Genomic DNA, 15,219 nt, shown 5'->3' with positions numbered 1-15,219 from the left:
CGACACAGCTCTCTGACAACAGTGGCAGAATTCGGACCCTGGTTGGGAGCCGATGGAAGGGGCAGCGGCCAGGTACCTTTCCAGGCCGGGGTAAATCACCTGTCCCGTGGGGACAGTGGACTTCCCGAAAGAGCCAGTCTGCGGATATACAGGAAGCCCTCGGGCCACGGTCAAGCCGAGCGCCAAGTGGATACCGAGAGCAGAGGGCGGGGAGGGGAGTGGGGCAGCCCCGCCCAGAAAGGAGTAGCCGGGCACGGCCGAAGGCGGGGCCTCTCGATTAGCGGAACCCTCCTCGGCCCCTCCCGTGCTGCTGCCCGGACGCCTTTCGCGAGCACACGGCCGCCCTAGCGACGGGCGCCTCGTTGCTAAGGGACGTCCTGAAGCACGGATTCCTGCGCGCATGGACACCAGAGGTTGCAGACCCCAGGCCTCTTCGCCAAACCTGCCTCAGCCCCTGATAGTGCGTATGGGGTGGGGATGGCAGTGGTGGGGAACGTGTGGGGGGAAGGGCCGAGCCCGTGCAGCGTGGGACACCAGGTCCCCCGGCATAGGCGGGGGCGGGGGCAGGCGAGGGCCCCACGAGACTCCCACCCTCCAGGAAAGACGGGAGTCGCGGCCCTCGAGGTTCCACCTCCTCGGCCTCTCTCTGGATGGTGCTGGGGCGAAAGCCATGGGTCTGGACTCGGAGGACCTGGGTTCAAATCCAGCCTCTGCCACCTGTGTGCTCTTAAACTTAAGTTCCCTCAACCTCAGTTTCTTCATCTGTGAATGAGAGGATTGGACCCCATGACTCACAGAAGCCCTTCCAGCCCCAGGTCATAATCCTAAAAGATTAGATGACCGTTAAATCCATCTTCCAGTTTGAATCTCTCTGACCCAATGACCTTCATCCTTCTGCCACACACACACACACCCCAAACCCCTGCTTTTGCTGGGTTTCCAGGCCCCCGATCTGAAGGGTATTCTAGGAGTAAAGCTCATACTGTACTCTCTTCTTCCCTGGCTTCCTCTTTCCTTCTCTCTCCATTAGTCGTCCCACAGGAGCTCATCGTCCCTCTTACTGGCTCTTTGTGTGACAGTGAGTAATAATTTTCCTTGTGTAGGCCTCAGTTTCCTCATGTGTAAAATAAGATTAGATTAGATGGTCTCTAAGGGCCATTCTAGATTTGACATTCTATTAGTCAGTGAGTCATGCTGATATAAAAAATATATGTTGTTTTAAATAGGTGAAATTGTGATCACAAAACTAGAAATCTGGGACTCCAGAAGAACAGACTATTTGATGAACAGAGTAACAACACGTTAGTGGAATCTAAGCTTATCCTGATAACATTTATGGGGAAGATGAACTAAATTACATCTGAGGTTTCCATGTATATCATTTGTTCCTAAGAATTTTTGTACTACTGTGAATTTTTCCAGTTGTTAGAAAAACTGATATTCTCAAAATTTGAATGGTTCTTTCTTTTGAAAAGAAAGATTACTTTACAAATCCTTTTGCTATGGCATTATATGGCCAACGAGAAAGAATAACTGTATGGGGCAGCTAGGTGGCATAGTGGATAGAACACCAGCCCTGGAGTCAGGAGGACCTGAGTTCAAATCCAGCCTCAGACACTTAACACTTACTAGCTGTGTGACCCTGGGCAAGTCACTTAACCCCAATTGCCTCACCAAAAAAAGTTTAAAAAAAAAAAGAACTGTGTATATTATTAATTGCAGTGACTAGGAAGGGGCTATCCAAATCATTTCTCCCAGAACAAGTTTTGGAAATCTTTAAATATATTCATTTGCCACATAGATATGATAGGATTCAGGGTGAGTAAATTTAAGTTATCTTTTTCAATGGCATTTTTGGGGGGCAGGGCAATGAGGGTTAAGTGACTTGCCCAGGGTCACACAGTAAGTGTCAAGTGTCTGAGGTCGGATTTGAACTCAGGTCTTCCTGACTCCAGGGCCAGTGCTTTATCCACTGCGCCACCTAGCTGCCCCAAGTTATCTTTTTATTGTAAATCCCTACAGATGCTTTTTTTCCCAAAATATATTTTATTTATTTTCAGGTCTGCATTCTCTTCCTCCTGTCTCCTCCCTCACCCTCCCCCCAAAAGGAAAGAAAGATAAACAACATCTATATAGTCAATGAAAACAAATTCCCACGTTGGCCAACCTACTACAAATGCCTTTTACAAATAAAAGTTAAGAACCATACCAAATTATTTCAGACTGAGACCAGTGCAATTACAGTACCATATGTAGACCAAGCAATGCCATTTTTGTTTTCTCTTTTAAAATTTTTCATAGTTTTGGGAAAAGGAATAAATTGGTAGATTAAGATCACAGACATCTTGTCTACTTAAACATTTAAGCAGCATCTGCTACACATGCAAAATACTCTCTAGCCACAACTGAAGTGTATCCCTAGAAAGGGGGGTTATTAGAAGAAGTAAGTAGATATATGTACAAGACAGAGTTTCTTTTCTTGAGGCTGTTGCTTCCCATGAATTCCTTTTTATTTTTCTGTGTAGACTAAACCCCCTCGGAGAAGAAGAGGGGTGGAATTTCCCTATCTCTGTTTACTTCTCCTAGCTTCCTAGAAATGTGAGTCCCAGGAAGCAGGTGTCTGGGGTTTTTTTTTATCCCATCTCCTCTCATCTTCTCTAGAAGATTACATCCTCAATCGTCTTCCCTCTCTTTTCTCTCAAATCATCATCTGCTTCCCATCTACTGGTTCATCCCTTCTACCTGCAAAGATGTTACCTAAGCCTTTGCTATCTTTAAACAACCTTCACTAACCCTACCACCCCTTGAAGCTCTCATCCTATATCTCTACACCAAACACCTTGAAAAAGCTCTTGATGTTGTTTTTACTTCCTCTCCTCTAACCAAGCTGTCAGCAAGCCTTTGCAGTCTGGCTTCTGACTTCTTTCAACTAGACCTGCTGCCTCCAAAGTTACCAGTGTTCTCTTAATTGTCAAATGTCAAATATAACGGTCTTTTCTCAGTCGTCATCCTTTCTCTGCATTTAATACTGTTGTTGACTCTCTCCTCATGGATATTCTCTCTCCTCCTGGTCCTTTTCCGACCTGATGATTCCTTTTCCGTCTCCTTTGCCAGCTTATTATCCATATCACACGCCCCCATCTGTGAGTGTTCCCTAAGCGTCAGTCACATGCTCTCTTCTTGCTCCATGCTCTGTTTCTTAGTAGCTTCGTCAATTTCCATGAGTTTTACCTATCATCTCTATGCAAATGGCTCCCCCATTTCTATATATAGCCCCCATTTCCTCCCTATAGCTCCAGTCCTGACTCTTCAGTCGCCTCTTGAAGATACTTCAAACCCAGCATGTCCAAAATTGTACTCATCGTCAATCACCCAAAACCTTTCCTGTCCCAAACTTCCCTATTTTTGGTGAAGGCATCAGCATCTTTCCAGTCTTTCGGGTTTGTTATCTCCACATTATCCTCACCTCCCCAAGTCTCTCTCTTTTTTTAAATTTTTTGCGGAGCAGTGTGACTTGCCCAGAGTCACACAGCTAGTAAGTATTGTGATGAAATAATGGGATTTAGCAGATACTCAAATACCCACCTGGAGATTAATCTAGACTGATTGAATCAAGTGAGAGTGATTGACTGCTGATTAAGCCTACTTCAAGTTAATTGGATTGTAATCACACCTGGCTAGCCCTTAAGAGGGTATTGTTCTCAGAAACTAGACTGTGAACTCAACTTGAGAACACCTTCAAAGCCAATGGATTTGGATGACACCAACCAATTACCTTGAAGCAGTGTGTAAGGACTGCCTCTGTTCCAGAACTATAAAAAAGCTTCCACAGTCAGCTTGAGAAGGAGTTCCTGATTAAAGCAGGCTTGTGGAGGAGGACTTCAGGAAGAACCCAACCAAGCTGGAACTCTAGGCTAGGTAGGACTTCTTTTTCATAACCTTCTGAACTCTTTATAAATATCTGTATGCTCTAATAAATGTTTAATGCCCAAAGACTGGTACTGAAGCCTTTTAATTTTTGGCAACCATAATTAAGATTTTAAACATCACAGTTTGGCGACCACAAAGGGACCTTAAGGACCCTCCCACCCTCCCTAGTTTGGCCACAAACCAGCTAATTTGGTGGATTTTCCAAATACCCCACCTCCCCCGGACTTTCCCTTTGCCTAATCTCCCTTAAAGCCTTTAAGCCTCTAAAAGCCTTGCTTTAAAGGGAAAAAGCCAGTCCAGTTTAAAGGGCAAAATATGATTGAATTTCTCATTTTCCCTTTGCTTTTTTTCGTTTTTTCTCATTGGAATGTATTGGGGTAGCATACTGTTCAAACTTAAACATCTAACTTACTCGATATTCCTTCATTGTGTTATTGGTTCCCTCCTCACTCACATAGCAAAATCTTTTTGGTATAATGGTATGAGAGTAACTGTCTCTACTGAAAATGTGTTTAATATTAGTAGGAATTTTATGCCTACAGTTGAAATAAATTTTAATACCATGCTTATGATGGTTCACATGACTATAACTCTCATTATGGGTATTATCATGGTTGTAATGTGGAAAGAGATTAAAGGTAGACCACATGGTGAGGAAGATGTTAAGATAGCTCCCTCTGCTGGAGGTAACCCAGCTTCAGAAACAGATATTGGCCAGTCTTTAGAATCAGATCAGCAGAAACTACTCCCCGTGTAGGAAGCTATAGAACATAGTAAAAAGGGAGTGCCAATTCAAGTCAGAAAACATAGCCCCTTTAGACCAAGTGACTTGAGCACATGGAAATCAATCATCCCTAGTTTTGAGAAAAATTCAAACACTGTAATTTCACAGTTAAGGACTATATTTAATGCATATCAACCCACTTGGGCTGATGTTACTTGCCTTATGGAAACTTTACTGTCCCCAACTGAGATTACGGATATTATCTCAGCAGGAAATGCCCTTGTTGCGAAGGGTCAGGCCGATATGGAATGGCCTTTAAGGGATCCAGAGTGGAATTATAATAACGACAGGGAATTCCAAAAATTAAAAGATGCTAGGGAAACACTTCTGAAGGGAATGGAATTATGTTCTAAAAAACCCAAAAACTGGACAAAATTTATGAGCACATTTCAGGAGGCTAATGAAAGACCAAGCAGATTTTACGATAGGCTTTGTGAGACTGCCAGGCAATATACCAGATTGAATCCAATTGATTTAAAAGATTCTTATATTATCCTCAACATATGTTTGTTTGTAATTCACTGCCAGAAGTACGCAAATATTTTCTAACTCAGTGTCCAGATTGGAGGAGCTTAACAGCTGATAGAATTAAGGACCTTGCAAATTATGTCTTTGACTCACGTGAGGAAAGTCCAGATCGCCCTAAACAGAGCATTCTGGCACTGGCAATTCCTAGTCAGCCATGTGAACACTGGAATAAGGGCACTAAGGTGTGTTGTTACTGTTGTAAGGAAGGGCATACATTGAGGGAATGTAGGACTTGGAGAAGAAATTCTAATTACAGGCGAAATCAAAATAGAAATAGATCTTTTCGGAGGAATACAGAGGGAGAGTATCAGAATACCAGTAATAGACTCTATCAGAGGAATACAGAAAGGCAGTACCAGAATAATGGTAACCAAGGTCCCCCTCAGAGGAGGGCACAGGAATGATGGGGTCTTGAGGAGGAATGGAACATAGATAATGAAAGTAACATATTCCCAGATCCAGATTTTTTGAATGCCCTTGTACCAGTCCATTCACCTCCCCAGACTAAAGAACCACACATCACCCTAAAAGTGGGGGAGATTTATTACGATTGTCTGCTAGACACAGGAGCTTCTAAATCAGTATTAGTAAGCAAACCAGACCCTGGGTATAGACCTGTAGGATTTTTGAATGTAGTAGGAGTCTCAGGAAAAACCCAGAGAGTGGCAAAATTGAACCCTCACATGGTATCTATGGGGCCCTTAACAGTGGAACATTCATTCTTTTTTTTTTTTTTTTTTAGTGAGGCAGTTGGGGTTAAGTGACTTGCCCAGGGTCACACAGCTAGTGAGTGTTAAGTGTCTGAGGCTGGATTTGAACTCAGGTACTCCTGACTCCAGGTCCGGTACTCTATCCACTGCGCCATCTAGCTGCCCCTGGAACATTCATTCTTACTCATGCCTGATGCCCCTGTAAATTTATTAGGTCGTGATCTCCTTTGCAAGCTTAGAGCAACCATATCTTGTGCTCCAGATGGGGCTATCTCCCTACAATTGCCGGAGGATACTGTTCATTTATTACCAATTTTACTTACAGAAGCTCAAGGAACAGTAGGGGAAGTATCCAAAATTCCCTCGGACATTCCTGAGTCTTTATGGGCCTCATCCCCTAATGAGGTGGGGCTCCTTAAGTCTTCCATGCCTGTTACCTTTAAAGTTAAGGGGGGACCACCCCCCTCCATTCCACAGTATCCATTGTTTAGGGAAGCAATAGAAGGGATCACCCCTGTAATTGAGGCTTTAAAAAGCCAGGGTATTATTATGCCGTGCCATTACTCTCCACTCTTGGATTCATTGTTCTCATGTAAAGCCTGCACCATTCATAGGTAAAGAGATTTCAGATAAAACTCAAGTAGACACTAAAGAGCAAAAGAAGATTACGTAATAATGTCTAATATTATCAGTCATTTACATTCATATATCATTTACATGTCATTGTGACTATGTATATTGTGGGTATGGTTTGGAATTATTGTATACATTACAAGTACATCATCAGTTATACAGCATAACATACATTTTACCATCATACTGTCTTTGGTGAAATTAATATGAGATTTATGAATTATGGAAACTTATCATCTCAGAGACTAACTACTCTTACAATGAGTTTGATATAGGCCCTGTAGAGAATATATGTACAACAGGAGGAGAGACAGGTATATGTAAGTCTATGGTTTGCTTATGATGGCAACTATATAGACCACAATTGCTGGACACAGTCCAGTTTCTTCCTCTCTCCCTTCTAAAAGTTTTCTTTTTCTTTCACTAAGTCTGATGGCATGGTCAGAATCTATCCACCTGTGGCCTAGCACAATTACTGGATGTCTCGAAACCATGAGATGTGGTATGATAACCTTTCCATAACATTTTCAGGTGTCATGAATACATTACTAAATTTGGCTTTGATCCAGACACATGGTGGTAAGAAGTGTTATAGATTGCATAACTACCTCAACCCTCTATTATATAAAGGAGGGAATGTAATGGAATGTATTAAATTTGATCATTGGCAATGCTATGCTAAGGTTTAGTAAAAAATCCAGCAATTCAAACAGTTAAAGAAGAAGAATCCAGATTTCCAGACCAGAATTCAGCTTCCTCCTGATGACATCTTACCACTCCAAGAAGACAAGAGAACTGAGAAAAGACTTCCAAAGACTTAATTATTTTTTACTCTTTCATCTAAGAACACCTTTTCCTAGAAGAAACAAAGGGGGGAGTGTGATGAAATAATGGGATTTAGCAGATACTCAAATACCCACCTGGAGATTAATCTAGACTGATTGAATCAAGTGAGAGTGATTGACTGCTGATTAAGCCTACTTCAAGTTAATTGGATTGTAATCACACCTGGCTAGCCCTTAAGAAGGTATTGTTCTCAGAAACTAGACTGTGAACTCAACTTGAGAACACCTTCAAAGCCAATGGATTTGGATGACACCAACCAATCACCTTGAAGCAGTGTGTAAGGACTGCCTCTGTTCCAGAACTATAAAAAAGCTTCCACAGTCAGCTTGAGAAGGAGTTCCTGATTAAAGCAGGCTTGTGGAGGAGGACTTCAGGAAGAACCCAACCAAGCTGGAACTCTAGGCTAGGTAGGACTTCTTTTTCATAACCTTCTGAACTCTTTGTAAATATCTGTATGCTCTAATAAATGTTTAATGCCCAAAGACTGGTACTGAAGCCTTTTAATTTTTGGCAACCATAATTAAGATTTTAAACATCACAGTATCAAGTGTCTGAGGCTGGATTTGAACTCAGGTCCTCCTGAATCCAGGGCTGGTGCTTTATCTACTGCACCACCTAGCTGCCCCCTCCCCAGTCTCTTTCAACCCACATATATAATCAGTCACCAAATCTTGTGGTTCCTACCTTCACAACATCTTACATCTTATCCCTTCTCATGTAGCATATCTCATGTATATCTTCCCTTGCAGTTTGGGCCTTCCACCCCTCCTCATCTAGATTATTACAACAGCCTTCTGTTTTGGTCTCCCTGCCTTAAGACTTTTCCTACTCCAGACAATTCTACACAATTGCTAAAGTAATTTAACTTATGTACAAATATAACCCTGTCAGTAAACTCTAGTGGCTTCCTATTATCATCAGAATAAAATGTAACCTTCTCTTTAGATTTTAAAGCCCTAGGCAACCTAACCCCAAGCTGCCTATCCAGCCTCACTGGACATTACTCTACCTCCTACACTCTGCTCTCCAGCCAAAGTGACCTTCTCTCTGTTCCTCACAGATGACACTCCCATCTCTCATCACTGGCTTTTTGCGTTGGCTGTTCCACATACCTGGGACACACTTCCCTCTTTCCTTCTCCTCATAGAGGCCCTTTCTTCCTTTAAGACATAGTCCACCCTCATTGCCCATCAAAAAAACCCCAAAAAGACATAATCCAAGCATCTTCTCCATGAATCCTGTTCAGTTCCTGCTAGTATCCTTCCTCCCAAATTACCCTGCATTTCACTACTCTGTATATATTTGTATTTATTCACTATATATTTATGATATATATTTTACATGTATTTATTGTCTCCACCATTAGAATATTAACTGATTAAGAGCAGGTACAACCAGTTTCACCATAATTAGACCAAAAAAGCACCACACTATACCAGATCTCTCAATAAAACATACAGGGGAAAATAGGATTGGGGCAAAATGCTCAAAAACTTGGTCAGTGACACATAAAAAAAATAGGAACTTTATAAAAAATAGTAGCCCATTGGGGCAGCTAGGTGGTGCAGTAGATAAAGCACTGGCCCTGGAGTCAAGAGTACCTGAGTTCAAATCTGGCCTCAAACACTTAACACTTACTAGCTGTGTGCCCCTGGGCAAGTCACTTAACCCCAATTGCCTCACTAAAAAACAAAACAAAACAAAACAAAACCACAGCCCAGTTTTGTTCATGTCAAATGGTTAAGGAACACACAAATACTACAACAGATAGTGGCCATTTCTGTGGACAGCTGCTACTTGACCTCCCTCTCACTGTCCCTACCCTCCCTTGCAGGAGCATGCTAAGAACTAGTTGGGCAGGCTGAAACTCTGAGCTTCTGCCTGAGGACATGTCAGAAGGTGTAAGAGCGCTGTGAACCAGCCCTTTTCCACCCACAACACCTGCTACACCAGAAGTACAATAAGTATGGCACTTTCCCCTTGACAGAGACCTAAGTTTTGCTTGTAGAAGTGGACTTTGGAAGGGTTACTGCCTGTGAGTTATTGTGAAATGATCCAGTTTTCTGCATTCTCACTCTTTCTCCCTGGAAGAAATTGGGCAGAAGCAGACTTGAAGTTAGCATTCTGCTCAAAATGTTCCCTAATATACCAATCACATCAGAACAAATTTGCATTTTCAAAACAGTCATTATAGCAGAACTGATTTTTTGGTTCATTCTTTGTCTTTTTATCTCCGTAGTTCCTGGCACATAGAAGGTGCGTAATAAGTATTTATTGGCTAATTCATTGATTGATTCCTTGGTATGGAAAGAGAATCAAAAGGCACCATATTCCTTAATCAATAATCAGATGCCCAGTAGCAAGTCTTCTGACCATCTGCCCCTGATTCTTTATCACTTGTGGAATTGTTGCTGTTCTTGTTCTTCTTGTAACATCCAGGTGACATAATTTCTACAGATTTCCAGTAATGCTGGCTCAAATGTGCCAGCAGTGGCAGGCTACGTTGGCAAAGGTGTTGACCGAGTGCTTTGAACCATGGGGAAACTCCAGAGCAAAATCAAACATAACACCTACAAATACAGGTACAGAGAGACCTTGCCCCTGATCCTCTCCAAGCTTTCCAGCCTGGAGCCACGTCACAGGCCACATCAGCCTGCTACTAGACAAAACAGCTTGGGGAAGGTGGCCAGTGGCTAAGTTGCAAGCCCTTGAAAGACTAGCTCATGTGTTTCTGTGGGGTTGGATGTGGCCTGAAAGTCTGCCACAGCTGGTGCCTGTTTCTGAAGCAGGAGAGCTTTGTAGGAAATTGCCTGCGCAGTAACCAGACCTATTTGCCTGTCTCTAGTCAACTTATCTGAGCATTTACAGAATAATAATAACTCCTAGTTCCTAGAATTGAGCCTCTGATTGTCCCCAGTAATTTTCTGTTCTGCAATTCTCCTATTTACATTGTCTCAAAACCCCCATCTCACCTCACATCCTTCCTCCCCCTGTGCTCCCTCCTGATCCCAGTGACTTCTTCCTCCATCCTCCTAACATTTTCACCTTTGATTTGGATCCCCTCTCTATCAGAACCGAAGGATACGTGGAAGAGAATGGTTCTACTAAAGCGGTCCAGGAGTACAGACAAGCCCATGCTGATGCTGTCAACTCAGTCACTGCTCTGAACTCAGAAGTTTGTGTCTCAGGGGGAAAAGACAAGGTAAAGATGGCAATACCAATTGTAACATGGCTGAGCAGAATCATTAGCGTGACTCTAGGAGAACAGATTGGATTAAATGTAGCTGATAATCAGAAAATTCAAATTTAAAAGTTAGAGTTAGAAATAGCCATACCCTACTGTTACAGATTTAGGTGCCATTGATTAGCTGAACTAGATCATTCAACTTGTTCTGTGCTGGTAGCTTCATCTCCCTCTTTGGGGAGCATGTTCACACTTTTTTCTAGAAAGCCCCCCAGCAATATCACATTGCTTTGTTTCCTATGTTTTTATACATTCTTCATTTTCTTTTTCTTTTCTTTTCTTTCTTTCTTTTTTTTTTTTGGAGGCAGCTGGGGTTAAATGACTTGCCCAGAGTGACACAGCTAGTAAGTGTTTGAGGCCACATTTGAACTCAGGTCCTCCTGACACTCCAGGGTTGGTGCTCTATCCACTGTGCCACCTAGTTGTCCCTGTTTTTTATATTTTCTAATTCACACAACTACTCTATTAATAGAGATTAAACCTTCCCCCTGCTCTGCCCTGAATTGTAGTATACATGATTGACTAGTACTCTTAACAGTGAATGGAGGATGGGCAGTTAGGTAGTGCAGTGGATAAAGCACCAGCTCTGGATTCAAGAGGACCTGAGTTCAAATTTGGCCTCAAACACTTGACACTTACTAGCTGTCAAGTCACTTAACCTGTGCAAGTCACTTAATCCTCCTTACCCCACAAAAACAACAACAACAACCAGAGAATGGAGGACAATCATTCTTAGCAGTTTACTTTTACTCTTTCTGAAAAGTCCAATGGAAAATTATTCTGGAAAACAATTTGGACTTTTTCAAGAAAAGGAATTAAATTGTTTATATCTTTTGATGTTCTGAGCATATACACTAAGGACAAAGATAAAAAGATTCAATATATACCAAAATATGCATCAAACAGTTGTGGGTTTTTTTGCAGGGCAATGAGGGTTAAGTGACTTGCCATGGGTCACACAGCTAGTAAGTGTCAAGTGTCTGAGGCCGGATTTGAACTTAGGTACTCCTGAATCCAGGGCCAGTGTTTTACCACTGTGCCATCTAGCTGCCCCACATCAAAACATTTTTTGTGTTGGCAAAGAAGTGGACACAAAGGAGGTGTCTATCAGTTAGGAAATGGCTAAACAAATTGTTCAGCTAGGTGGTGCAGTGGATAGAGCACCTAGCCTGGGGTCAGGAAGACTCATCTCCCAGAGTCCAAATCTGGCCTTGAACACTTACTAGCTGTATGACCCTGAGCCAGTCACGTAACCCTGTTTGCCTTAGTTTCCTCATCTGTAAAATGATCTGGAGAAGGAAATGGCAAACCACTCCAGTACCTTTGCCAAGAAAACCCCAAATGGGGTCACAAAGAATCTGAAATGACTGAACAATAAATTGGGGTATGTAAATGTGATTTTCTTGGATAAGGATGAAGGAGGAGGTGATATAAGGGTAGGGTCTGAGGCCTGGGAACTATAGATGTAGTACTTTAGTATTGATTTGAATCAAAAGATTGTGGTCAAGGTAAATGGTTCTAACCACTCTCTCTGCAGATGGTTGTGGCCTACAATTGGAGATATGGAGATATTATGAAACAGTTCAAAGGACATGAACGGGAAATCACCAAGGTATATTCAGTTTAATTCACTGAACATTTTAAAATACCTGCTATATGCAAAATACTCTCTGGGCTCTGAGGATACAGAGGCAAAACCAAAGCCATCTGCTTTAAAAGTGTTGACAGTTTACATTCTGGGGAAGGGAGGTGGGAGTAACCTGTGTGCATAGGGAAGTGAACTTTATACAAAGAAACAGTCATTTTTAGGATGGAGAAACTACTAACAACTGGGGGATCAGAAAAGGAAGTTGGACCTGAGCTGTATGTGGAAGAAAGCACAGGAGAGGAGGGAGGGGGAGGGAGTACACTCTAGGCATATGAAGGACCCTGTGGCAGAGGCACAGAGGCAAAGGAAGAGGCAGAAGATGGAAGGGCCCATTTCAGGAGTGGAGAGAGTGTGAAGGGTTATAATGTAAGACTGGACAGTCTGGCAGGAGCCATACTGTAAAGGGCTCTCAATGCCAGCCTGAGGATTGTTGCATTTTATCCTAAAGGCAATAATAAGGAGCCCAGTGAAGATTTTCAAATAGCAGAGTGATATATGATGTGGTCAGATGTTTTAGGAATATCAATTTGGCAGCTGTGTGGAGAATGGATTAGAGAAGAGAGACCAGAAGCAGAGGGACCAGTTAGTTATTAAAACAGCCCAGGGGGGCGCAGCTAGATGGCGCAGTGGATAGAGCACCGGCCCTGGAGTCAGGAATACCTGGGTTCAAATGCGGCCTCAGACACTTGACACTTACTAGCTGTGTGACCCTGGGCAAGTCACTTAACCCCAACTGCCTCACTTTAAAAAAAAAAAAAAAAACAGCCCAGGTGAGTGGTGATGAATTGTCACTGTAAAGGGAGATTAGTGAGTGCTACATAATCAGTGGTTCCATATCACTTGTAGGATTAACTATAAACTCTTCTGTTTGCATTGAAAGCTCCTCACAAACTGGCTTCACCTGACCCTTCCAGTCTTATTAGATGTTGCTCCCCTTCACTCCATAGCCCAGTCAAAATGCCATCTTCCTGGGGGCAGCTAGGTGGCACAGTGGATAAAGCACTGGCCCTGGATTCAGGAGGACCTGAGTTCAAATGCGACCTCAGACACTTGACACTTACCAGCTATGTGACCCTGGGCAAGTCACTTACCCCAAATGCCTCACACACACAAAAAAGTTAAATAAAACTAATAGATTTTAAAATAAGACAATAATACAGGAGGTGTCTTAAGGCATTATATGATAAAGTGCCAAATGAATAGCATAGAGCTGTTCAGTGCTCTGGCTTCTCAGAGGGAGGAGAACTCTGTGGCGCTTCGTTGGTCAGGAAGAGTTTCACCAAGAAGGTAGAATTTCATGGGGCAGCTAGGTGGTGCAGTAGATAGAGCCACTAGCCCTGGAGTCAGAGTCAGAAGGACCTGAGTTCAAATTTGGCCTTAGACACTTAACACTTACTAGATTGTGACCCTGGGCAAGTCACTTAACCCCAATTGCCTTAACCAAAAAAAAAAAAAAAGTAGGATTTCAGACACATCTTGATGGATGAATAGGCAAAGAGATAGGGAGCTATGCCTACAATGGTATGGAAATGGAGATTGAAACTGACCCTGACACCTAGTGAGCTTGAACAAGTTCCCAGTTTATACCTTAGGAGTTTGAGGGATCCACAATCTCCTCATCGTAGGTATTCTTGTACAATTCTGGTTCATGTCTCCCCACCTACCCCCCACCATAAATCTGCCATAGAGGATCTACCTAGATTGCTGAAGACCTTCCTCTAGAACTTTTTTTTTTAATTAATGTTTTATGGGCATTACTATAGCAAGCTGTGTTGTTCATCTCTGTTGATGAACTCTGTTATCCTTTATCCTTGTTTCATGACCAACATCTCTTCCTCTAATGAAAACATTTCCTTAATGATATGCCACTTCTTGGGCATAATTCATAAGTAGTTGGCAATATGCCTAAGTCATATTAACCTTTTTCCCCCTATAATTTTGATTTCATGTTAATCGTTTTTTAAATTATTCACAATCATATAGCATTGGAAGAAATACATTGGCATTAAGAAGATAGGCTTTTGTCTCAGCTCCATATCACTGGAAACACTTTAAAGTTTTCCAGATGTGATTCAGTCCTTTCTCTTCCTCCTGTTCATTTCTGTTCCTAGCTCTTTAATCAGCTGAAATGCCCATACAAGATATGTGTACTGGTGAACTAATTTAATGTACTGCTCATCCAGCGTTAGCCTTAATCTAAGAATATGTGGTCATTGTACACTTGGGGGTTTTGTATGAATTACTTGGCCCATCTCTTTTGAATGATTATGAATCCCATTAAGTGTAAGCTTTATGGTATTCTGGGACTTAATGCAGTCAGCTCCATTTCAGCTGAGGATAGGCGCATTGGGAGGGTTTCACCACCTATAGGGAATACCTCTTACATAATTTTGCCTGATTATGGGAAACACCTTTGGGAAGCTTATATATGTCTGTTTTATGCTTTGCTTGATATTGGTAAGCAGAAGATTGTTGGACAAAGTTACCTCCATATTTGCATCAGTCAGAAATCTTAGGTGGTTTTAATATATGCAGGGGAAATGTCTTGTTACAGGAAAACCTTTAAGGCTATGTTTTGTTACATCCTGTAGAATGTTTTTTTATAATCAACAATCAGTCATCACAGTGGGATCTTCTATTCTCTGTACTCTTTCAGTTATCTGTGTGACTGTGAAGATTTGGTTGATAATTATCTGTGAAAGCTTTCCTGTTTCCATATCATCTATTTTTAGCAAGAATATACTGGGGGCAGCTAGGTGGCGCAGTGGATAGAGCACCGGCTCTGGAGTCAGGAGGACCTGAGTTCAAATCCGACCTCAGACACTTAACAGTTACTAGCTGTGTGACCCTGGGCAAGTCACTTAATCCCAATTGCCTCACTAAAAAAAAAAGAATA

At 42.2% G+C, this 15,219-nt stretch overlaps 1 protein-coding gene across 5 annotated transcripts in view; it reads left to right on the top strand.

Annotated features, from left to right (window-relative positions):
• Positions 1–307: 307 nt before the first annotated feature.
• Positions 308–15,219, top strand: part of WDR31 (WD repeat domain 31) — a 28,307-nt gene continuing 13,395 nt past the window's right edge. For 2 of the 5 annotated variants that reach the window (XM_043985313.1, XM_043985315.1), the window contains exons 1-4: positions 318–460; positions 9,871–10,013; positions 10,504–10,633; positions 12,213–12,287. In XM_043985313.1, the coding sequence (XP_043841248.1) occupies positions 9,967–10,013; positions 10,504–10,633; positions 12,213–12,287 (252 nt within the window). In that variant the 5' untranslated portion in view covers positions 318–460; positions 9,871–9,966. Of the gene's footprint in view, positions 461–3,862; positions 3,919–9,870; positions 10,014–10,503; positions 10,634–12,212; positions 12,288–15,219 lie in introns of those variants that run through there. The other 3 variants (XM_043985316.1, XM_043985312.1, XM_043985314.1) reach the window with 3 other exon arrangements.

Source organism: Dromiciops gliroides, chromosome 2 (genome assembly GCF_019393635.1).
Source record: "Dromiciops gliroides isolate mDroGli1 chromosome 2, mDroGli1.pri, whole genome shotgun sequence".
In the NCBI taxonomy this organism is placed as follows: Eukaryota; Metazoa; Chordata; class Mammalia; order Microbiotheria; family Microbiotheriidae; genus Dromiciops; species Dromiciops gliroides.
This window is presented reverse-complemented; position numbering and strand designations above follow the sequence as displayed.